Source organism: Corylus avellana, chromosome 8 (assembly GCF_965113065.1).
Source record: "Corylus avellana chromosome 8, dhCorAvel1.hap1.2, whole genome shotgun sequence".
Lineage (NCBI taxonomy): Eukaryota > Viridiplantae > Streptophyta > Magnoliopsida > Fagales > Betulaceae > Corylus > Corylus avellana.
In genome coordinates, this window is record NC_142497.1 from 22122764 (window position 1) to 22146895 (window position 24132).

Sequence of the window (24132 nt, forward strand, 5' to 3'; positions counted from 1 at the left end):
GTTTAAAAAAAATTCTAAAAATCTGAAAAATAAATAAATAAATAAATTGGCTAGACCCTCTCATAAAATTTCCTAGTTCTGTCTTTTACTCACACACTATCATCTTCCATGGCTCATCTTTGTTGTCTCTCTTTTCCTCTCAACTCCCCATATTATATAAAAATATTTGGCAATTTTTCATACAACCCAAAATGTCAAAAAAAATATGTTTCAAACCATTTTCAAGTTTTAAACAAATATCTAAAAATAGTCTTTTTTTTTTTAAAAAAAAAGAAAATTAAATATTTGCGCGGCTCACGGGAATTCATTTCATCATTAACCTCGTGCCAATCATATCATGGGTTCCTCTCCTCTAGAAAAATGCCACCCAAGACTTGTTGTTGGGGTCCTACCAGCCACCAGGGGCCAGGATGCATACCTTTCAAACTCATTTTACCAACTTTATCAACCTTGTCATTCAAATTTCACACACACATACACCTTTTCAGACATTACTTTACTTTATATTTGGATTTACATGATGTACTATATATTTTGGTATATATATATATATATAAAATTGACAGTTCTGTACTATATATTTTTTGGTCAACATCTTATCAATATCATAAACGACTTTCACCAGATACCAATTCAATTAATCTTTTCGTACATCAAAATAGACCTACCCTCACGTAGGGAGTAACTGGGTACTCGGTTTCAGTTTTTAAAATTGACTAATTGGTTATCACAGTTCTGACTAGTGATTTTAGTTAATAACCACTAATTATAATCGAATTTACACCTCTAAGTGTTCATATATATTACATACAATACAGACAAATCATTATTCTAATAGTAGAGATTCAATTCGAATAATAAATATAAAAAAAATCACTATAAAACTCACCTGCTAAATAAGAAATGAGCTATTCTTTTATATTTACGGTACTGCCCAAAAAACAAAATTATTAAAAAACCCAATCCTACTCATACTCGAGCAGGAGTGGCAGCCACTAAACAAAGGAAAACACAGATGTCCCATGTGAAAGCTTTAAATATTGTAAAAGACTTGCTAAAAGGTCCTTCTTTATTGCTTTCTTAATCCATGCTTTTAGAGTCAATAATTCCCATTTGCATCACCATTTGAAGTTTTCTGGAAAACAAACTTGTGAGGCATTTTTGTCTTTTATGTAATTGCAACATTATTTTATCATTTCAAAGTTATCCTCCTAAAATATAGTTGATTTAATTATTTAATTAATATTATATTTTCTTACGTGTGAAGGTCAAGTTAAAGTGAGATAAATAATTTTAAAAAAAATATTCAAACTCAAGACGTTTGTTTTAATATTATATTAAATCACCGCTCGGCTCATTAACTTAACTCTTAAAACAACCCATAATTTAACATAATTATTTTCAAGATAAAAGACAAACACAGGTTATATTGGAGCTTGAAGTATAGTCATTTTCAGCAATACATAAAGCCATTGGATCAAGTTTTGATTTTTTTCCAAATATATACCTATCAGTGATTCTTTTCTTTTTCTTTTTTCCAGTTTATTTATAATAAAATTTGTAATATTCTAATAAAACTCATCTCAAATTTTAGTATTCCATCAAAAGATTAGAACTTTAATTAACTTGAAAAAAAATGTATGAGCTTATATGAACCTGTATAATTTGCTGTTTGAATTGCTATTGAGGAATTGCAATGACAATCCATAATTAACTGCAATCCGAACAGAGAACTTCATGGTCCGTTGACGAGGTTAACAACTTGTACATGTGAATAACATCCCGTTGACTAAGAAGCAAGTGACTGCATTGCCATCAATCATCCCCATCAACGTTAATGTTGCTGTGTGGAGCACAGTTTCGCCCTCTCTAATACACGAAGAAATATACACGAAATAAGACCACCTCGGTTTCATAACCCACGCCATCAACGATTCAACATGTGGGGAATTAACAAAGACGCGACAAAGACGCGCCAAAGCTAAGTCATCGATGGAAAAGGCTGTGAGAACTGAGAAATGAAAGATCAATGGAACATCCAAAAATAAAAAATAAAAAAAATCTTTTTAACAACCAACACAAATAATAAAATAAGTCGCAGAAACACTCAAACGCAGAGACTGACTGTTATAGCTACTCCATTTTAACCTACGAAGATTTTCTTTATATATACTGAGCCTCTGTTTCTCTCTGTTTTCACATGCTTTGACTTTGATCCACCGAGGGAAAAATCGGGAGCCTTTTTGAGTTTCTGGGAGTTCCAGCAACATGGGGACGTATAGGATGTGCGTGTGCTTTAAGAGGAGGTTTAAGGCCACGGAGGCGGAGCCGCCGGCGGACGTCAAGGGAGCGTTTAAGAAGTACGCGGAGGGTGGCTCCCACATGACGGCGGAGCAGTTGCGGCGGTTCTTGGTGGAGGTTCAGGGTAAGAGTGGCGCGTCGATCTCAGACGCGGAGGGGACTGTGGAGCAGGTCTTGCAGAAGCGGCACCATATTGCCAAGTACACCAGGAAACGCACTCTCACGCTTGATGATTTTCACCATTACTTGTTCTCTGCTGAGCTTAATCCGCCTATAGTAGACAAGGTACTGTTTATGTTTGCTCTTGTTTCTTGGGGGTCTTTGTTAGTTGTCGAGGGAAAAGGAAATAGGTTGTGGGGTTCTGTTTGGCTGCTCAGGAAATGTGGGAAACGCAAGGAAAACGTGTCATTTTGCTCAGAGTGAGATTATTACAATCGTGTGATCATGTGAGCTAGAGAAGTTTCCCACTTTAGAAAAGCAAACCTCAAACTCTGTTTCAATTTCCTGTGTTTTCTCAGTGAGCAAACAGTAAGGAAATGATGTAGTTAGAGCAGGAGAGACATCGAAGAGTTCAATTTGAGCAATTACAGAAGTGGGTTTAAATTGGTTTGTTTAGTCTGTAGTCAATTTGTGGTCCGAGGAACCAATTTCATCGGCAATTTATGGTGTATGTAACCGAAAGCTTGTGACATTATAGGATCTTGAGTAGGCTAGTTAATTAGATAAGAACATTTGAGGTTTATGGTTTAAGGTTTAGTTTTGTTGTCTAAGTCAGTTGCAAATTTGACATTTAAAGAAGCCTTATACCATGGTGGTTTTTCTTTCTATTTTTGATCTTAGTCTTGTTATATACCGGGAGTGGCATTTCGGGTTTGGATCTTATCAAGTCATGGATATAAGACTATATAGGTTAACTCTATCTCAACCCATTTACTTAAATAGGTTAGAACCCTCAATGATAACCTACTAATTTTGTGTCTGTGTCAAAAATTGTTAAGCCATAAATATTGCACATTGATGCATAAGTATAAGAATATATAAAAGGGTCAGACCCGTCAATTCAAACTGCTAATCTCGTGTTGGGTTTTTATCAAGTTTGTGTATCGTGTCAAAAATTATCAACACTAATGTTTACTAAGAGATCAAGTGCCAGCTGAACTTATCATGGAGTGCATTGCTGTTTGACAGTATAAATGCATATTTCTTTTCAGATTCACCAGGATATGACAGCTCCATCGTCTCATTATTTCATCTATACTGGTCACAATTCATACCTGACTGGTAACCAGCTCAATAGTGACTGCAGTATTCTCCCAATTATAAACGCACTGAAGAGAGGTGTAAGAGTGGTGGAGCTTGATATTTGGCCGAACAACGAAACAAAAGATGGTGTTCATGTTTATCATGGATGGTATGTGAATTATAATCCTAAACTCTCATTTTCTGCCATCATGGCATTTGATTATCTCTATTGTAATACAAGAGCTTCCCTTCATGGCTTTATCATTATTAAAATGGATTGGAGGGGACTCTGAAGCCCATGGAAATTTACAGAAATCTTCTATGTTTTTGAGAATTGGGTCGTAAATACTTGTTAAGTGTCCTGGTTTCATCGATTCCTACCTTGATCAACTCCAAAGGTGCTATAGTAAATACTTTTATGCATGATAGTAAACTTCTGTTTTAAGAAACTGTAATTACAGAAGAAATTCCTTGTTAACCATGCAACGAATTTTGTCTTTTGAGTATTAAGCTTTATACTAATAGATTTAGTACACTATCATCATAGAAAAGAATATTATTTTTCTTAATTTATTATGGAACTCTGTTCATTGTTCTTATTCCTGGAATTATTATTATTTTTTTTGTTAATTTTCAAATCATGCTCGGATTTTGTCTAAAGCTTGCATTTATAAATGTAGGACACTGACAACCCCGGTGGAACTTATTGAATGCTTAAAATCCATTAGAGAGCATGCCTTTTCTGCCTCACCATACCCTGTCATAATAACTCTTGAAGACCACCTTACCCCGGATCTCCAGGCTAAAGTAGCCCAGGTGATTTTTCAATGTCTTCTATTAAGTAGAACCAATTAACCACCATTCTTGTTCAGAATTATCTAACAATTGCATTCTTATTTTTTAGATGATCACTCAAACATTTGAAGATATGTTGTTTTACCCTGAATCTGAATGTTTAGAAGAGGTCCCTTCGCCAGAAGAATTGAAGTATCGGATTATTATTTCAACCAAACCTCCAAAGGAATACCTTGCAGCTAAAAGTAAGCAGGGAAACAGAGATAATTCACTGAAGGAAAAGGATTTTGATGAAGACGATGATCATACGGTGCACTGAGAACTAAATTTACCACTTTTGAAATTCATTTCTACCTGATATCCCACCTACTAGTTTTTTAATTTGATAAATTTTGCTCTATTTTCTTGCAGAGTGATAGTGATTCAAGTGAACACAATCAGGATGATGAGGATAAGGATGACGTTGATCATGAATCACGTCCACCAGTTGCATGTACATACAAGAGTCTAATTACCATTCAAGCCGGAAGACCCAAGGGTGGTCTAAAGGAGGCATTAAAAGTTGAGGCCGATAAAGTTAGACGTCTTAGCTTGAGTGAACAAGCACTTGAAAAGGCTATTTCATCTCATGGAATGGAAGTTGTAAGGTACTAATTAATTTTCTAGCAAAAAGCTTTGAAATCATTTTCTCATATGACAACTATATTTGAGGATTTCTGCCTTTTTTTGGTTGTTTCGACAAAGTTTTCCAACACTGATGCTTGCAATTCCCATGTATATATAGATTTACACAGAGAAATTTCTTGAGGGTGTACCCCAAGGGCACTCGATTTAACTCCTCCAACTACAACCCGCTAATTGGTTGGATGCATGGAGCTCAAATGGTTGCATTTAATATGCAGGTTTGGTTCAGTTTTCGTCTTTCGCTAATTGACCAAATAACAATGTAATTTAATGCAGCAAACTTTTTCTTTTTACTTTTCATTTTCGCTCAGTGTGTTTAAATATTTAAACTTGATTTCATTCCTCAATTCATTGTTTGCTAATGCTGTGCTATCGTACAATGAGCATTAAGAAATGTCAGAAGGTTGCCTGTGGTTAGATTGGAAGTGAGAGTATGAGACATCGCTTATTGTCTTGAAGTGGTATTCCTTTTAGAAGCTTTCTATTCCTTATGACATTAATTGCCTTTCAATTTCTATTTTGAAGTCACTGAGCCATTTAGTGCGTTGGTAAAGGCTTTCCTCACTTCCTCTATTCACAGCAGGATTGCCCTATTGTGAACAATTAAGATAAACAGGAGAGAAAAAAAATCTCCAGTACTCTTGTTATTTGAGGATCGTCTCAAGTCCCCAATATTGGCTAGTATTTGGTCTCTAATTTCTTCATGTCATACATGAGCTGCAAATGACAGTGGCATTCATTTACTTAGTTTTTCTTGTTTCAATTTATTAAAAAAAAAAGAACAAACAGGTAAAGTTTTCCTAATAAAATGAATAAAATTGAACTCAACTCATACAGAAGTCCATTTACTAAAATATAGAAAAGGATGGAGGGATGAGAAGTCTCTTTTATAATGACTAGCATGCATATATTAGTCATTGAAGTAAATATTGCTCTTTGTGAAAGTTGAGGAACAAATATTGCAGGATAGAATCCGTCAGAAAGGGAAATTCAGTAAGTCTGATGTAAATATTACTCTTTGTGAAAGTTGGGGCCTTGACCTTGACATTCTGCATTGTTAGTAGTTAATCTCAGTAGATAGATTATTTGCTTCTTTCTGGTTGTAATTGGGAAGTTGTTAGGTTGATTGTTTGTAATTGTGGAGGTTTCCTGTTGTTTCTGCTGGTGTTCTAGCTGTGCTGCTAGAAGTGAGGTTTTATTATTTGTTGTGATCAATGAAAATAACTCATTCATCCAAAAAAAAGTAGTTGAAACACTCTAAAAGAAAAGAATTCCTGAAAGGAAAGTTATATGTGAAGGATGAGTTGTAACATAGATTAATTTTTGTTGAATTGAACTATTTTCTGTTGCCCTAGTAAGACCGCCATTGGTATTGTTCAACTGCAGGGACATGGTAAATATCTTTGGTTAATGCATGGGATGTTTAGATCCAACGGGGGTTGTGGTTATGTGAAAAAGCCTGATCTTCTCATGGAAGTGGGTCCAAATAGTCAGGTGTTTGATCCTAAAGCAAAATTGGAAGTAAAGAAGACCTTAAAGGTGAGCTCATTGTCAAAGTAAAGTCAGTTCTCCACTCTCTGTAACTTTTTCCTTTTTTCTATAGACTCTTAATTTTATTTTACCTGGCAGGTGAAAGTATATATGGGAGATGGATGGAATTTGGATTTTACACAAACACACTTTGACAAGTTTTCTCCGCCAGATTTTTACACCAGGGTTAGTTTATGGACCTTAGCTGTGGAATAAAATATAAATCTCATGTTTCCTATTATCCTCAAATGATTGTCTCAATCTACAGATATATCACTAAGGTTCAAGTTTTTTGGAATATAGAAATGTTCCTGGAACTTACTATTTGTAGTTAGCAGCCAAACATGCACAATGCACAGTGTGTCTGAGCTCTGAGGTTTTTATTTTCCTAAATTCTCTTGCATGAACTTGTTTTTGAATTTGTACGGCAGATTGGCATAGCAGGAGTGCCAGCTGATAAGATAATGAAGGAAACAAAGAAAATAGAGGATGACTGGACTCCTGTTTGGGATGAAGAGTTCACATTTCCATTGACTGTTCCTGAAGTGGCTTTGCTTCGAGTCGAAGTGTACGAGGACGACATGTCCACCGGGAAGGGTGATTTCGGTGGCCAAACTTGTTTGCCAGTTTGGGAATTGCAGCCAGGGATCCGTGCAGTTCCCCTTTTTGATCGTAAAGGAGAGAAGTACAACTCTGTAAGGCTTCTTTTGCGATTTGAGTTCGACTGAACATATTATTTTGGTTGAGTTCTCCCCCTATCCAATGTCTCTGCTATTTGCATGTAATATAGTCTTATTCTTTCTTTCTCTCTCTATCAGTTTTTTACTTTCAAGATTATAAAGCTGTTACTCTCAACTATTGTAAGTGATTTATGGACTCAAACATGCACTTGAGTTTGTGTTCTTCAAATAAAGCAGGATGTTTGACCTTGTAGAATAAATAACTAAAGAAAAGTATTTTTTGTGATGATTCAACTATACACAAGTCAGGCCTATTTATAGTAGAATGTGACCGTTTTGAATGATATCAGAAAAGTAATACATATCAAACTATACTGGAGAACAAATCAACATAGGATACTGTCTATGAATGGATAGTGATCTCAGCAGAAACAGATTTTGATATCCTAATAAGGTAAGTGGTGCAAATGAAAAACCACTTCCTGTAGGTGGGTGAAATACATTTCTTACTCTCCACATTGTGGTTCTTGATACATTTACCAATACATTTCTCATAAGATGTTACTGCCACATCATCGTGAGGGTGGTCTTCAGAATTTAATACTAGCATTGCCTCATTTTTTATTTTATCACCGAGGGTCCTGGATTTCTCTGAGGTTATGGACTAATTCCTGGTTGCACAAAGGATTTGAAAAATTAGGTAACGGTGATAATTTGTGTTTGCGTATTAGATTTGATTCGTGTCGAGGCATGGATATAAATTATTTAGGTTAACCATAATCCGACTCATTTAATTAAACGAGTCAAATCCCTCGACCATAATCTACTAATTTCGTGTTGAGTTTGTGTCAAAATTTATTGGCCCTACCATTAGGGTCAAGGTTACATAGATGATAAGAGAATGAGAAAGAAAGCAGGGGAGGGGATACATAACAAGGAATTATGGTGGGAGTTTTATTCTTCTCTTTGTGTGGCTTACTTTTCGAACCCTAGGTGCCAAGCATCTTGGGCATAGAATAAGATGATCATTAGACATTCCCATTTGAATTGACAAACTGAATGTCTTGATAGAGGTGGGTTTACTGTCCCTGCCCCCACCATTCCCCACAACTTGTTCCCTGCTTCCTTTACAGCTGAGACCTGAGACAAGCAATCTCTTGCTTTGTACCCTGAGAAAGAGAGAGAGAGAGAGAGAAGATTTCTAGTGTATTCTTTGCATGACTTTAATATAGATCTCCCATCAGTTTTGTTTATTGTATATCCACTTATGATATCTATCAACTTTAATTCAAAATAAATGATATGGATGAAAAAGTTGAAGAATATAGAAGAAAGAGAATAGAGAGAGAAACTGTCAGAAAGAGAAGGACCTAGAAAGTTAAGGCTCGTCTCTAAATGGTTTTCTATTTTTACAACCAAAAATACATTTTTTCTCAAAAATTATTAACAAACAATCTAAATATGAAATACTTTTCACACTTTCTTATAGAAATTTTTTGATTTTTGAAAAAACATATGCATAGTTTTTCAAGTAAAGAGGCTAACTTGTTACTTTAAAAAATTATAAATATACAAAAACTAAAAGGAAAAAAAAAAAAAAAAAAACATTTATCACACTTATTTTATACCGATTTAAGTGGTTTTTTTTTAAAAAAAAATTACTTTGGACCCCTGAATTACCTCCCCTTTTTGACATGCCCCCCAAACTTCAAAACCTCTCACTTTGAACCCCTGAACTTTCAATTTTTATTATTTTGAATCCATTCGTTAGATTTTAAACATTAAAAGTTAAACAATGACATTTATACCCTTGACTTTTTTATAAAATTTTAAATTTACTCTTAATTTCAAATTAAAAATTATATATATATATATTAAAAAAAAATACAAGGTGACCCACGATTAGGCCACCTTGTGACCCTTTTTTTTCATTTTTTTCTTCAATTTTTTCAATTTTTTTTTTAATAAAAGAAAATTGAAGGGTAATTTTGTTTTTTTAAGGGTTTTAACGGCAAAAATTGATGGAGTGATTCAAATTGACTACAATTGAAAGTTCAGTGATCCAAATTAAGATGTTTTGAAGTTTGAGAGCAGGTCAAAATGGGTGGTAATTCAGGGGTCCAAAGTGAAGTTTTTTTTTTTTTTTTTTTTTTTTAATTTTAAGTAACTAATATGAAAAAACACTTAAAACACTAAGATTATTAAAACAGGGTGTCTTCTTACTCAGGATTAAAGTAGGGAATGTGGAGTGGACACCTTTTCTTTTCTTTTTGACATTCCTTGTAGATGATGCATGAGAACAGATTCTCACTTTGCCCGGAAGCATTGTATGAGAAAAGATAGAAGATAGGAGGAAAACATCAAGCTATATCAATGGCAAGCTTCAATTTAAACACAAACAAAAGGATCGACTGATAGCAATTCAATCCTTGTTTCTGTACGTATAAACAAACAATGTCGAAGCAGCATTACAAGGTGTGCTTCTGTTTCAGGAGAATGTTCAAGCACAGGGACATGGCTGAACCTCCGGAAGAAATCAAGATGCTATTTGAAGGATACTCTGAGAATGGGACCATGAGCATTGATAAACTGCAAGAATTCCTGATTCGGGTTCAAGGAGATCATAATGCTACCAAGGACCATGCTCAGGCCATCTTCAACAGCCTCAAGCATCTCAACATCTTCCAACGGAAGGGCCTCCATCTTGAAGCTTTCTTCCGATATCTTCTCGGCGATCTTAATTCCCCTCTCCATCCTCGCGGGGTAATCTTCAATCTTCCTCTATTTAAACTCTTAAAAATTTAAATGAGAAGTGAATTACGGAAACATATATAGATCAAACTCAAACCCAAAATTTGATAGCATGTTAAGTTACCAGTTATCTTGATCTTGAGAGTCCCATGTAATCTATGTGTATGATTGTGCAGTCAACCTAGCAATGCCTTGCATCTAAAGGTTTCCATTCACTTCTTCTAATATGAGCTATCTTGTCGCTTATGGTTGATTCATATCTAATTAAGTGCTTGGGGATTACCTCAAAAGTTTATATTTGTAGAAAATGATATATGTTTTAATACTGCCATGTTAAATCATTGCTTAAGAAATGATTAATTTAATCCTCTAATTAATATTATGAGTAACTTTATTTTAAATCATTGAATTACTACGCAATTTGAGAAGCCCTCCCAAACTTCAAAACCTCTTAATTTGGATCTCTAAACTTTCAATTGCAGTTAATTTGAACTCATCCATCATATTTAACCATTAACTTCCCTGATTTACCCCCAAAAAGACCAAAAAAAATATCCCTATTTTTTTTATAAAAAAAAAAATTGGAATTAAGGGTAAATTTGAAATTTTATAAAAAAATTCAGGGATATAAACGTCATTGTCTCACTTTTAACGTTTAAAATCTGACAGAGGAGTGTCATTGAAAGTTCAAGGGTCCGAATTAAGAGACTTTGAAGTTTGGAAAAGCTTCTCAAATCGCTTGGTAATTCAGAGATTTAAAGTGAAATTACCCCTTAATATTATAACAATAACCTGGCAGGTGATCCCTACCGAGAAATAAACCTAATAACTCAATTAAGTAGGAGAAAATTACAAGTTGTATAACCATTTTGTAATAATTTTTATGGAAAGCCAAAACATGATAAACTTATCTGTTTGTATATATGCAGGTGCACCACGACATGAAAGCTCCACTTGCTCATTACTTCCTATTCACAGGCCATAACTCCTACTTAACTGGTAATCAACTCAGCAGTGACAGCAGTGTGGATCCTATTAAAGACGCACTACAAAGAGGAGTAAGGGTAATTGAATTGGATTTGTGGCCAAACTCCACCAAAGACGATGTGGAAGTTCGTCATGGAGGGTATGAATTGAATTATGTTTATTTGCATTTGTGCCCTAACTTTAATATATATATAGTACGGAGAAGAAACTCATAATGAAATGGAAAAATAAAGAAAATAACGGAATAATAGAAAATAGAGACAAAGTATTTTTGGGTAGTTCGGTGTTAGAAACATACGTCCACCATTAAAGAAGAGCCCAAAAGGGGCTTATATATATATATTATAGGGGTTAATATCTTAAGGAAGAAGAAAAATAAAAACAAAAGGTAGGTTTTAGTTGAATTGATGGATTTTGTTTGGAGATGTAGGACTCTGACTAGTCCAGTGGAACTCATCACATGTTTGAAAGCTATTAAGGACAATGCATTTTCTGCTTCTGAATACCCTGTTGTGATTACTTTTGAAGACCACCTGAATGCAATTCTTCAAGCCAAAGTAGCCAAGGTGAGCAAAATGCATCACTTTTCTATTGATTTTTATAACCATTCTTATTGTTTAAATATATAACCTGCCTCCATGAGTACTTGTCATGAATTTTCTTCTCATAGATGGTCACTAAAACATTTGGAGCCATGCTATATCGCCCTGAATCGGAATACATAACGGAATTCCCTTCACCGGAATCATTGAAGAAAAGGGTTTTGATTTCGACTAAACCACCAAAGGAATACCTTGAAGTTCAGAGTACAATGGAAAAAGATTCACAAAGGCAGAAAGATTCAGCAGAGAATGCCAAAACAGAACTTGGAGTCTCTAGTAAGGTGCAAATGAAATAGATCACATTGTTGCGTGTGGGGCTATGAGCCTATGCTAACTTGCTAAGCGCATGAAATCACAATTTATTCAAAAACTTCAAACTAGTTCAAATTGATAAATTTAATCATTTAATTTATATTCTAACGCTCTCTACCCACTTGACAGCAAGTTGAGCCAAATAATGAGGATGAAGATGAAGACGAGGAAAAGGCTAATAATGAATATAGGAGTTTAATTGCCATTCATGCAGGAAAGCCGAAAGGTGCATCAAATATCTGGCTTCCTGATCCTAATAAAGTTAGACGTCTTAGCTTGAGCGAGCAAGAGCTTGAAAATGCTGTAAAAGCACATGCATCTCATATTGTCAGGTAACTAATTGTTCTTGTGCAAGCTCTAGCTCTCTCTCTCTCTCTCAAATGGTAGCTTTGTGCATAAGGATCCTATGATCCATATGTATATATAGAATAATATTACTTTATACCATGTTAAGGTTATGATCCACTGCCATAACATAACATCAGTAGGCGGACTTACCTGTAAAGTTGGAGGGTCTTTGGTAACCCAAAATTTTTTTAAATTTTTTTTTATAAAAATACGTTTTTCTATATAATAGCTAGCTCTGTCAATGACGACTTTTTTCATCCCTAGATGGCTAGATGATTTAGTTTTCTACTCTACTACACTTTGTATCTATGTATTTATTTATTTACATAGGTTCAAACCCTACGCAAAAAATCTTAACTCACTACAAAAAAAGGCTAAAATAGTGACACGTAGAAGGTGACGTTTGTAGCCCCAAAAATGTTACTATTGATATAGTGATATTTTCAAAATGCCCTTAAACATAGTGACTGGATTCAAAATTGAAGACATTTGAACAGTGAAAATGTCGCTACAAGGCGACATTTAAGCCCAAATTAATGTCACATTCTAAAAGGTGATGTGAGAAGGTGACGTTGCCACTATTCACACGTCGCCTTTTAGAAGGCGACGTGTGAATATATAATGTGCTTCACTTTTTTGAAAGGTGACGCTTTGCACTGTTCAAATGTTGCTACTCCTTAAAAAAATTAAAAAATAATAATAATTTTTACCAAATAATAATAATAATAATAATATCGGATGCTTTCTAGGTTTACCCAAAAAAACTTGCTGAGGGTGTACCCAAAAGGTTTGCGCTTGGACTCATCTAATTACGATCCTATGCTGGGATGGATGCTTGGAGCTCAAATGGTTGCACTTAATATGCAGGTAAGACTTCTTAGGGAATGTGTGCTACCTTGATGTACAGAGTGTTGCATGTTATTTCATGAAAGGAATGAGAAGTATGCAAAACAACTATCGCTTAACATTATGCAAAACAACCTATGACAATATAATAGTCATGCAAATTTGTGCCTTTTGAGCTGGAAATATGAGTTTTCTAGAAGAAATGATATCATAAAACAATTAAGCAGGTTAAGTTTTAAGCTACTGTGCTATACTGAATGATTGATTGAGTACAGATGATTATTAATTTGTCATATGGTAAAATAAATTCTAGGGTAAAGTTCACATATCCCTCTTAAACTATCATTCAATTGATAATGTCCTACTCAAACTTTCAATTGTAATAATGCCCTCTCCAAACTACTAAAATATTGTTAATGTCCTCCCCAATAACGAAACTACGTACCCTTAGCAAAATAAAAACAAAAATACTAAGACTTCAAAAAAAAAAATAAATAAATAAAAACTAAAACTTTTTTTAAAAAAATAATAATAAAATTTCAAGGGGTGACCAAATTTAAAATTAAAAAAAAAAAAAATCATTTTTCTAAGAAAAAAATAAAAATAATAAAATCGATCTTTTAATTGAAAATTTTTATTTTTTTTTATAAAAAATTGTTTTATAATTTTTTTAAATAAAAATTTCCATTTTAAAAAAAAAAAAATCGGTTTTTAAAACAAAATTTAAAAAAAAAAATCCTTTTTTATTTTTTTATTTTTTATAAAAAAAAATGTTTTTTTAATTAATTTTTTTATAAAAATATTATTATTATTATTATTTTCGAATTTATAGGAGTATTTTTGTCTTGTTGAGAAATATATAGAGACATTTATATCTTTTTGTTAGGTAAGACATTGACAATGTTTTGGTAGTTTGAGGAAGACATTATCACAATTAAAAGTTTGGAAGAGACATTATCATTTAAGTAGTAATTTGAGGAGGATATATGGACGATTTGAGAACAATTTCCCATGCTCTCTAAACTAATTAATCTTTTCCACCACTTTTCCTTGACAGGGACATGGGAAGTTCCTTTGGATTATGCAAGGAATGTTCAGAGCCAATGGTGGTTGTGGTTATGTGAAAAAACCTCAATTTTTGTTGCCGGCTGATCATCCAGATACTGAAGTCTTTAATCCTCTTGAGCCGCTACCAATTAAGACAACGTTGGTGGTGAGAGGTTTTAGGCCCAAATTGTTAGATTATTAATTTAAATGATTAAGTTCACTATCTCTTATTAGTTCAAATTTTTTAGACGAGTTCGAACCTGACTTAAATATTTGAATAATATAGGATCATAGTTACCTATATTTCAATTAAATATTTTACTTTTTTTGCTCTCGTTTGTTGAGAAAAAAGTTTAAACACACATAAATAAATGTTATAATATTAATTTAAATAATTAATTCCCATGTTTCCTTCTTTCCTTTCGTTTTAGTAGCTGTGCTCATCTGGGTTATCTTTATGGTGACCAACAGGTAAAAGTCTACATGGGAGAAGGGTGGCATTTTGATTTCCGCCGCACACACTTTGATCGATATTCACCACCCGACTTTTTTGTGAGAGTAAGTTGATCAAAAGTTATTTTTGTCTAAGATAAATCAATTAATTGTTTCATGAAAATGATCTATGAACTAGAGGTGTACATGTGGAAAATGTGAATACTACTTTTAAATATTCGTATTCGTATCGGCATCCACATGATTATTAAATGCGGTTATTATCTGCTATTTGTATTTTAGGTAATGGGCATATTTTAGTTTCGTATGCCTTTTTGGGGTTTCTATTATATCCTATTTTAAACGATTTTGAAAATAATTTGAGTTGGTTTTTAATTTTGGACTTGTATTAATTTTTTTAAGCCCTAATTTTTTGAAAATATATTGATTTCATATTACTTTTGCCTTTTTACCCAAGTGAATGAATGAAATGTGAAGAAAAAAACTTAAACAACGTAAACATAACATGTACCTAATCCAAAACGTTATCGTTTTAGTAAATTTATTAAATATAAAAATATATGTTAATTATAAAGAGAATGCGAATGCGATTATTATAGCATCCACATACCCTAAAGCAATTATTCGCATCCGTATATGTAAATAGTGATTTTTGCTAACCGCATCCACATGTGCGGATAGTGGATGTAGGTGGTTAATATCTGCCCACATACACCCTAGCTATCAGCATCATTTAGTGCCAAAATAAAAAGTTTCTTACATTAACTAGTGTGCATCATTACTGACTGTCCCGATGCTCTTGGAGGTTATCGCATGTTAGATACATTTCATGTTGAGGCATAGTATAAGATTGTCAACCTTAATTCAACCAATTTAATTAAACACTTCAAATCCCTCAATCTTAACCCGCTAATTTCGTGTTGAGTTTATATCGAATTCTCAAATCGTATCAAAAATTGTCATCTCTACTTGGACCATGAACATGAAATACATGTATGCGGTTACTAAGCAAATAGTTGACTGCAGGTGGGAATTGCTGGAGTCCCAGCTGATCAAGATCATATGAAGCAAACACAAGTAATTGAGGATGAGTGGCTACCGGTGTGGAATGAGGAGTTTATATTCCCACTGAGGGTTCCTGAGTTAGCTATTCTTCGGATTGAAGTTCCAGAGTATGACACATCAGGAAAAAATGACTTCGCAGGCCAGACATGTCTACCGGTATCAGAGTTGAGAAGCGGTATTCGAGCAGTTCCCTTGCATGATAAAAAGGGAGACAAATTCAAAAATGTAAGGCTTCTTATGGGATTTCAATTTGTCTAAAACAACTTGGACGCTTGTATTGGACTTCACTATATATGCCTTTTACATGTATTATATATGTATATGGCATTTACTCATGATAATGCAAGCAAGTGTTTAGAAGGATAAAATCGTGTGAGAGTAGAAATCTACACGTTGGTGAATGAATCAAATTCGTCCTCCAACTCTTAATATAAAAACCGTAAAGTTGCATTGTTTTTCCTTTAAACTTCAAAAATCTTGTCGTGCTTCATGAAAATAATTAAGTGTGAGAATGACCACATCATTGTTTGCTATGAGCCTATGAATAATCTGGCTTGTGTGGGCATCTATTATTTGGAGCAGCAAAGACCACACTGACTTCATTATGGTTGTTAGCGCGCTTGGATTCCATCATAATGGTAATGGCTTTAATGTTTCTAATTGTTAAAACATAAAATAAAAATAAAAATAATTATTATACATTTAACCGAATAATTATCATGTTTGTATGTAGTCTTGACACTCTCAAAGACTTATAGAGCAAATTAAAACAGAACAAATTGAATGCTAGTTTTCATAGCTTTTCCACGTCTATTTTATTTTAATTTTATCTTTTTTAATTTGAATAAAGTTTTCATTTAAATTGGGTTAGACAAAAATCCTTCAATAATTTATTGAAATTAGGGATGACAATTTTTTACACAATTCGCAAACCTGATACGAACCCAACATGAAATTAACGAATTAGGTTTGAGGGTTTGATTCGTTTAATTAAATAAGTCAGATCTCAATACGATCCAAACCCATATGATCACTAATTGTATCCCTAAATTTAAACCAACATCTGCCCTTAAAGAACTGAATTCTCACATGTTTGGTGTAAAACTTTGTAATTTTAGTTTCCATATTTAGTAGCTCACTGCTGAATCACAAGTCCTTGTCCTGACTAAAACAGTAAATTGACATTTGAAGAGCAATATTTAAATCCTATGTTCAGTAGATGGTTGACGAATTGAAACCCACAGCTAGCAGTACAGCCTGCAATTGATCTATAACTGAATTCTATGTTGGCTGTAAGCTTTGGCCTTTGGGTATGTTTCTTAATCTAATTTGGAGTGTTTTTTTTATAAAAGTAATACATATCAAACGATACGTACTTAGAAGTGTTATATATTCATCTCTTGCATATCTTTTAATTTGTCTATTTTTTTATAAATTTATCATTGAATTTGTGGGACTCACATGTAGTTTTACATGTTTAATGGTAAATTTGCCAATCTCTTGTGCGGAAATGGACAAAAGATAGAAACCAAACGTTTTCAACTATACTAGAGATACGGTTTATGAATGGATAGTGATCTCGGCAGAATCAGATTTTGATTATCATGCTAATTATAAGGTAAATGGTGCAAATGAAAAACCACTTCCTGTAATGAGCGATATGTATTTCTTACTCTCCACATTGTGGTTCTTGATACATTTACTAATACATTCTCATAAGATGTTACAGCCACATCACTGTGGGGGTGGTCTTCAGAATTTAATACTAGCATTGCCTCATTACCGAGGGTCCTGCATTTCTATGAGATTATGGGCTAATTCCTGGTTGCACAAAAAATTTGAAAAAGCAAAAACCGACCATTAGGTAATGGTGGCAATTTGTGTTTGCATATATATCAGATTGTATTCGTGTCAAGATATGAGTATAAGATTATATAGGTTAGTCATAACTTGACTCATTTATTTAAACAAGTCAAATCCCTTAACCCTTATCCACTAGTTCCGTATTGAATTCGTGTCAAAATTTATCAGCTCTACCATTAGGTTAAGATTACACATGAGGGGAGAGAGTGAGAAAGAAAGCAATGCGTGACATGGAATTATATGGTGGGAGTTTTATTCTTCTCTTTGTGCGACTTACTTTTCGAACCCTGGATGCCAAGCATCTTGGGCATAGATCCCCCCAATTGTTCGCTGCTTAATTAATTCCTTTACAGCTCAGACCTTAGACAAGTAATCTCTTGCTTTGTAACCAGAGAAAGAGAGAGAGAAGATTACTAGTGTAATATTCTTTGTATGACTTTATAGAATATAGATCTCTCATCAGTATTGTTAATTGTATATCCGTTTATTATATCTGTTAACTTTAATTTAAAATACATGATATGGATGAAATAGTTAAAGAATATAGAAGGAAAAAGACGAGTGAAAGAGAGAGACTGTCCGAAAGAAAAGAACCTAGACAGTTAACAACCCAAAAAGGTTTTCTACTTTTACAATCAAAAATACAGTTTTCTCAAAATTATTAACAAACAATTTAAAATACAAAATATTTTAGGGTAATTTTATTTTCTCCCATCAACTACCAATCGATTACCATATACCCACATCAACTACCAACTTTACATTACAACCCCATCAAACTACCATTTCGTTATCAAAACCACATTTCTGTCAGTCAAGGTCATTAAGTCGGACGGTCAACCCATCACGTGCGCGTAAAGTTGATAGTTGATGGGAGTATATGGTAATCGAATGGTAATTCATGGACGAAATGATAATTACCCCCCAAAAAAATGCATACACATTCAAGGCATGTGACGCGCATGTGATGGGTTAATCGTCCGAATTCACGATCTTGACTAACATAAATGGGGGTTTTGGTAACGAAAGAGTAGTTTAATGGGGTCGTAATGTAAAGTTGGTAGTTTATAGGGGTATATGGTAATCAAGTGGTAATTCATGAGAGAAAGGATAATTATCCCAAGTACTTTTCACACCTTATAGAAATATTTTAATTTTTGAGAAAACATACGTACGCATAGTTTTTCAACTAAAGAGGCTTACTTATTACTTAATTTAAAAATAATAATAATAAAATATTAGAAAGAGCCACCTCCAACAAGGGAGAGGACGGCCACCCTAACTATATATTCTGGTTAGAGGTGGCCGCTCAACTGATCGATAGCTAGGGGCCATACGACCACTCTCTCTTGTAAGAAGTTAGCTCTACACATGCTTGTGTTTTTTTTTACAAGAAAATATTCAAAATCTATCCACGTGGTTTATTTAATTTACAATATGCTTTTTCTGGTATCAAAATGTTTTGAGAGATTCTTAGTGTATGCATAAATTACAAATTACTTCATCCTATAAAATTTCGTAAAAAAACTTGACGGATTCTACTAATATTCCAAATCAGAGCCAATAAAATCGCCAATAAAATCACGACATGTGTTACTCATAATAAAAAAAAATTTAAAAATTATTTAACAGTGTTTGAGGTGACGTGTTTTCTTTTCTTTTCTTTTTGACCTTTCTTGTACATGATGCATCTTAGGAACTGATTCTCACCTTGCCCGGAAGCATTAATGTATGAGAAAAGACAGAATATACGAGGAAAACATCAAGCAATATCAAGGGCAAGCTAGCTTCAATCACTCTCTCTCTATTTCATCCATATTTAAACACAAAACAAAGGATCGACTGATAGTAATTCAATCCTTGTTTCTGTGCACGTATAAACAAACAATGTCTAAGCAGCATTACAAGGTGTGCTTCTGTTTCAGGAGAACGTTCAAGCTCAGGGTGGCTGAGCCTCCGGAAGAAATCAAGAAGCTATTTGAAGAATACTCTGAGAATGGCATCATGAGCATTGATAAACTGCTAGACTTCCTGATTCATGTTCAAGGAGATCATAATGCTACCAAGGGCCATGCTCAGGCCATCTTCAACAGCCTCAAGCATCTCAACATCTTCCAGCGGAAGGGCCTCCATCTTGAAGCTTTCTTCCGATATCTTCTCGGAGATCTTAATTTCCCTCTCCATCATCGCGGGGTAATCTTCAATCTTACTCTTTTTAACTCTTAAATCGCCAGTTTTCTCAAAAACTTAAATAAGAAGTGATAAAACTAGTTAACTTGTTTTCTCTTTCCCATGATTGTTTCTATCTTAATATGAGAATTGATATTCCTTCATCATGTCTCTATCGGTATCATCGTGTCCTTCTTGGTGAAGCGTTTGCAACTCTTCTCGCTACTAGATTAGTTGTCTCTTTCAGTTGCAACAATTTCTTACTTGAAGGGGATGCCCTTTTGATCCTTATTTATGATGTTAGTTTGGAACTCTCTTCCTTTCATAGCTGGTTTACTGTGAAAATTTCTCGATGTGCCAATTTCAAAACACAATCTTTAGTAAAGTTGGCCGCTTTTGATCTTGTTTTTGGAAGTATTCTCATAGGATCTCCCATTCTCTCTTTCATCCGGATCAAGAAAAAAGATCATCTCTTGTAACTCTTTCCGCCACTTAATTAGAAAAAAATAATCCTAGCAATGCCTTGCATCTAAAGGTTTTCGTTCTCCGCTTTTAAGGTCATGATCACTTCTTCTAATATGGTGCATTTTGTCACTTATTGGTTAAGTGCTTGGGGCATGCATTGGGTTATTTTCTGAATAACCATTAAATAATCACTTATCTCAAAAGCTTAAGTCGATAGAAAATGATATATACTTTAATACGATCATGTTAAATTACCATTTAAAAAATGATTAATTTAATCATATAAAAATAAAATAAAAAGAGGTTACAAGTTGTATAACCATTTTGTAAGAATTTTTATGGAAAACAAAAATATTGAAGCAAATTCCTTGATAAACTTACCTGTTTGTATATATGCAGGTGCACCACGTACGATATGAATGCTCCACTTGCTCATTATTTCCTATTCACAGGCCATAATTACTCCTACTTAACTGGTAATCAACTCATCGGTGACAGCGGTGTGGAACCAATTAAAGACGCACTAAAAAGAGGTGTAAGAGTAATTAAATTGGATTCGTGGCAAAACTCCAGCACAGACGATGTGGAAGTTCGTCATGGAGGGTATGAATTATGTTTATTTGCAATGAAATGGAAAAATAAAGAAAATAGCGGAATAATAGAAAATAGAGACAAAGCATTTTTGGGTAATTGGGTGTTAGATACATAGGTTCACCATTAAGGAAGAGCCCGAGAAGAAGAAAAATAAAAACAAAAGGTAGCTTTTAGTTTAATTGATGGATTTTGTTTGGAGCTGCAGGAGTACTCTGACTAGTCCAGTGGAACTCACCGACTGTTTGCAAGCTATTAAGAAAAATGCATTTTCTGCTTCTGACTAACCTGTTGTGATTACTTTTGAAGGCCACCTGACTGCAGATCTTCAAGCCAAAGTAGCCAAGGTGAGCAAAATGCATCACTTTTCTATTCATTTTAACCATTTTTACGACTTGCCATGAATTTTCTTCTCATAGATGGTCACTAAAACATTTGTAGCCATGCTATATCGCCTTGAATCGGAATACATAACGGAATTCCCTTCACCGGAATCATTGAAGAAAAGGGTTTTGATTTCTACTAAACCGGCCACCAACGGAATACCTTGAAGTTCAGAGTAGCATGGAAAGAGATTTACAAAAGCAGAAAGATTCCGCAGAGGATGCCAAAATAGAACTTGGAGCCACTGATAAGGTGCTAATGAAATAGATTACATAATTGCATGTGCTGCTATGCTAAACGCACGAAATCACCATTTATTCAAAAAATTTATGCTTATAAAAATAGATAAATTTAATCATTTAATTTATATTCTAACACTCTCTATCCGCTTGGCAGCATATGAGCCGAATGATGAGGATGAAAACAAGGAAAGGGCTAATAATGCAAATAGGAGTTTACTTGCCATTCATGCAGGAAAGCCGAAAGGTGCATCAAATATCTGGCTTCCTGATCCTAATTAATAAAGTTGGACATCTTAGCTTGAGTGAGCAAGAGCTTGAAAATGCTGTAAAAACACATGGAACTGATATTGTCAGGTAACTAATTGTTCTTGCGCAAGCTCTCTCTCTCTCTCTCAAATGGTAGCTTTGTGCATAAGGATCCTATATGATCCATATGTATAGAATAACATTACTTTATACCATGTTAATGATATGATCCATTACCATAACATAACATCATCAGTATTATCGGGGGTGAACTTCTCTCTAAGGTTGGGGGTCTTTGGCAACCCCAATTTTTTTAAAAAAATATATATATATATTATAAAAAGATAATTTTCTATATCATATATAGCTCCGTCAATAATGACTTTTTCACCCCCAGATGGCTATATGATTTAACCTTCTACTCTACTACTTTTTTGTATATATCTATGTATTTATTTATTTTCACAGGTTCGGATCCACGCAAAATATCATGGTTTGCCCTTGAGTATAATAATGATCGATGATATCTGATGCTCGCAAAAAATCCTGATTCCGCCCCTGAACATAATAATCTTAATATCTGATGCTTTCTGCTCTAGGTTTACCCAAAAAAAACTTGCTGAGGGTTTTCCCTAAAGGTACGTGCTTGGACTCATCTAATTACGATCCTATGCTGGGATGGATGCATGGAGCTCAAATGGTTGCACTTAATATGCAGGTAAGACTTCTTAGGAAATGTGTTCTACCTTGACGTACAAAGAGTGCTGCGTGTAATTTCATGAAAGGAATGAGAGGTATGCAAAACAACTCTATCACTTAACATTATGCAAAACAACCTGGCATGGTCTCGACCAGGTCCTGACTGTGGTCCGGTGAAGTCTCGGCAATGTCCTGACTAAGTTTGTCAATTTGAGAATGAGATGCTCAAACTTGAAAAATAGTTTACGGTTTTCAAAAATAGAAATCATTTTTTGAAAATTAAAGAAGATTTTTTTCGGTCAAACGAAAATATTTTCCGTCGCACCAAACACCAAAACATACGAAAAATATTTTCTAGAAATCATTTTATGCCGAAACAAACCGATCATAATTAAATTTACATCTTCCTATTAACTTAAGTTTTTAGGATAAGTTATGATTTAACAAAAACTTGATTGACAATATAATAAGTCTTGTAAATTTGTGCCTTTGGAGCTGGAAAGATATGAAAAATGATATCATTAATTTGTCATATGGTTAAATAATTTCTATTAACGTCTATTATTAATTCTTAATTATTGAAGCCAATTGGGATAAATTCAATTTGGGAAGGAGTCCACGTGCTCTCAATGCTAATGTTTTCCCCCACTTTTCCTTGACAGGGACATGGGAAGTTCCTTTGGATTATGCAAGGAATGTTCAGAGCCAATGGTGGTTGCGGTTATGTGAAAAAACCTCAATTTTTGTTGCCGGCTGATCATCCAGGTAATGAAGTCTTTAATCCTCTTGAGCCGCTACCAATTAAGACAACGTTGGCGGTGAGAGGTTTTAGGCCCTAATTGTTAGATTATTAATTTAAATGATTAAGTTCAAGTTTTTTAGATGAGTTCGAACCTGACTCTATAATTACCTACATTTCAGTTAAATATTTTACGTTTTTTGCTCACTTATTTATAAGGAAAGGTTTAAACGCTCACACATGCTTAAGGAAGTGTTATAATATTAATTTAAATGATTAAGTCTATTTCCTTCTTTCCTTTCGTTTTAGTAGCTTTGCTCATCTGGGTTGTCTTATGGTGACAAACAGGTAAAAGACTACACGGGAGAAGGGTGGCATAGTGATTTCGGTCGCACACACTTTTATCGATATTCACCACCCGACTTTTTTGTGAGAGTAAGTTGATCAAAAGTTATTTTTGTCTAAGATAAATCAATTAATTGTTTCATGAGAATGCATGAAACAATTAACTAGTGTGCATCATTATTTGACTGTCTTGATGCTGTTGAAACTTATCGCGTATCGGATTTGGGTCGTATTATAAGACGGTCAACTTTAATTTGATTCATTTAATTAAATAGTTCAAACATCTCAATCTTAGCTTGCTAATTTTGTTTTGAATTCGTGTCAAATACACGAGCCGTGTACGTGCTAACTAAGTAAGAAATTTACTGCAGCTTGGAATTGCTGGCATCCCAACTGATCAAGATCATATGAAGAAGACAGAAGTAATTAAGGATGATTGGCTACCGATGTGGATTGAGGAGTTTGAATTTTCACTGAGGGTTCTCGAGTTAGCTATTCTCTGGATTGAAGTTCTTGAGTATGACCTATTAGGAAAAAATAACTTCGGAGGCCAGATATATCTACCGGTATCAGAGTTGAAAAGCGGTATTCGAGCAATTCCATTATATAATAAAAAGGGAGACAAATTCAAAAATGTAAGGCTTCTTATGCGATTTCAATTTGTCTTAAACAACTTGGATGTAAATATTGGAGTTCACTATATATGGATATGGTATTTAATCATGATATCAGAGCAGATATTATAA

At 34.0% G+C, this 24132-nt stretch overlaps 2 protein-coding genes and 1 pseudogene across 5 annotated transcripts; all 3 read left to right on the forward strand.

Moving 5' to 3' along the window:
• Window positions 1-1832: 1832 nt before the first annotated feature.
• LOC132163482 (phosphoinositide phospholipase C 4) lies at window positions 1833-7513 on the forward strand. The gene is made up of 9 exons (XM_059573785.2): window positions 1833-2586; window positions 3513-3712; window positions 4224-4359; window positions 4448-4648; window positions 4750-4985; window positions 5123-5240; window positions 6409-6561; window positions 6652-6738; window positions 6984-7513. Exons 1-9 carry the CDS (start codon window positions 2269-2271, stop codon window positions 7278-7280), a joined length of 1746 nt encoding a protein of 581 aa, XP_059429768.2. The 5' UTR covers window positions 1833-2268; the 3' UTR covers window positions 7281-7513.
• Window positions 7514-9686: 2173 nt separating this feature from the next.
• On the forward strand, window positions 9687-15901 carry LOC132163151 (phosphoinositide phospholipase C 2-like). 4 transcript variants are annotated; one of them, XM_088518987.1, is made up of 9 exons: window positions 9687-9995; window positions 10913-11109; window positions 11401-11536; window positions 11641-11853; window positions 12014-12216; window positions 12982-13099; window positions 14136-14291; window positions 14597-14683; window positions 15605-15901. In XM_088518987.1, the coding sequence occupies exons 1-9, from the start codon at window positions 9687-9689 to the stop codon at window positions 15899-15901; spliced, it is 1716 nt and encodes a 571-aa protein (XP_088375113.1). The 4 variants fall into 4 exon arrangements, with proteins under 4 accessions (XP_088375113.1, XP_088375114.1, XP_088375116.1 ...); XM_088518988.1 differs by having other exon boundaries at window positions 12023-12216; XM_088518990.1 differs by having other exon boundaries at window positions 11641-11841.
• A 3492-nt stretch (window positions 15902-19393) lies between these two features.
• LOC132163152 (phosphoinositide phospholipase C 1-like) lies at window positions 19394-24132 on the forward strand (annotated as a pseudogene).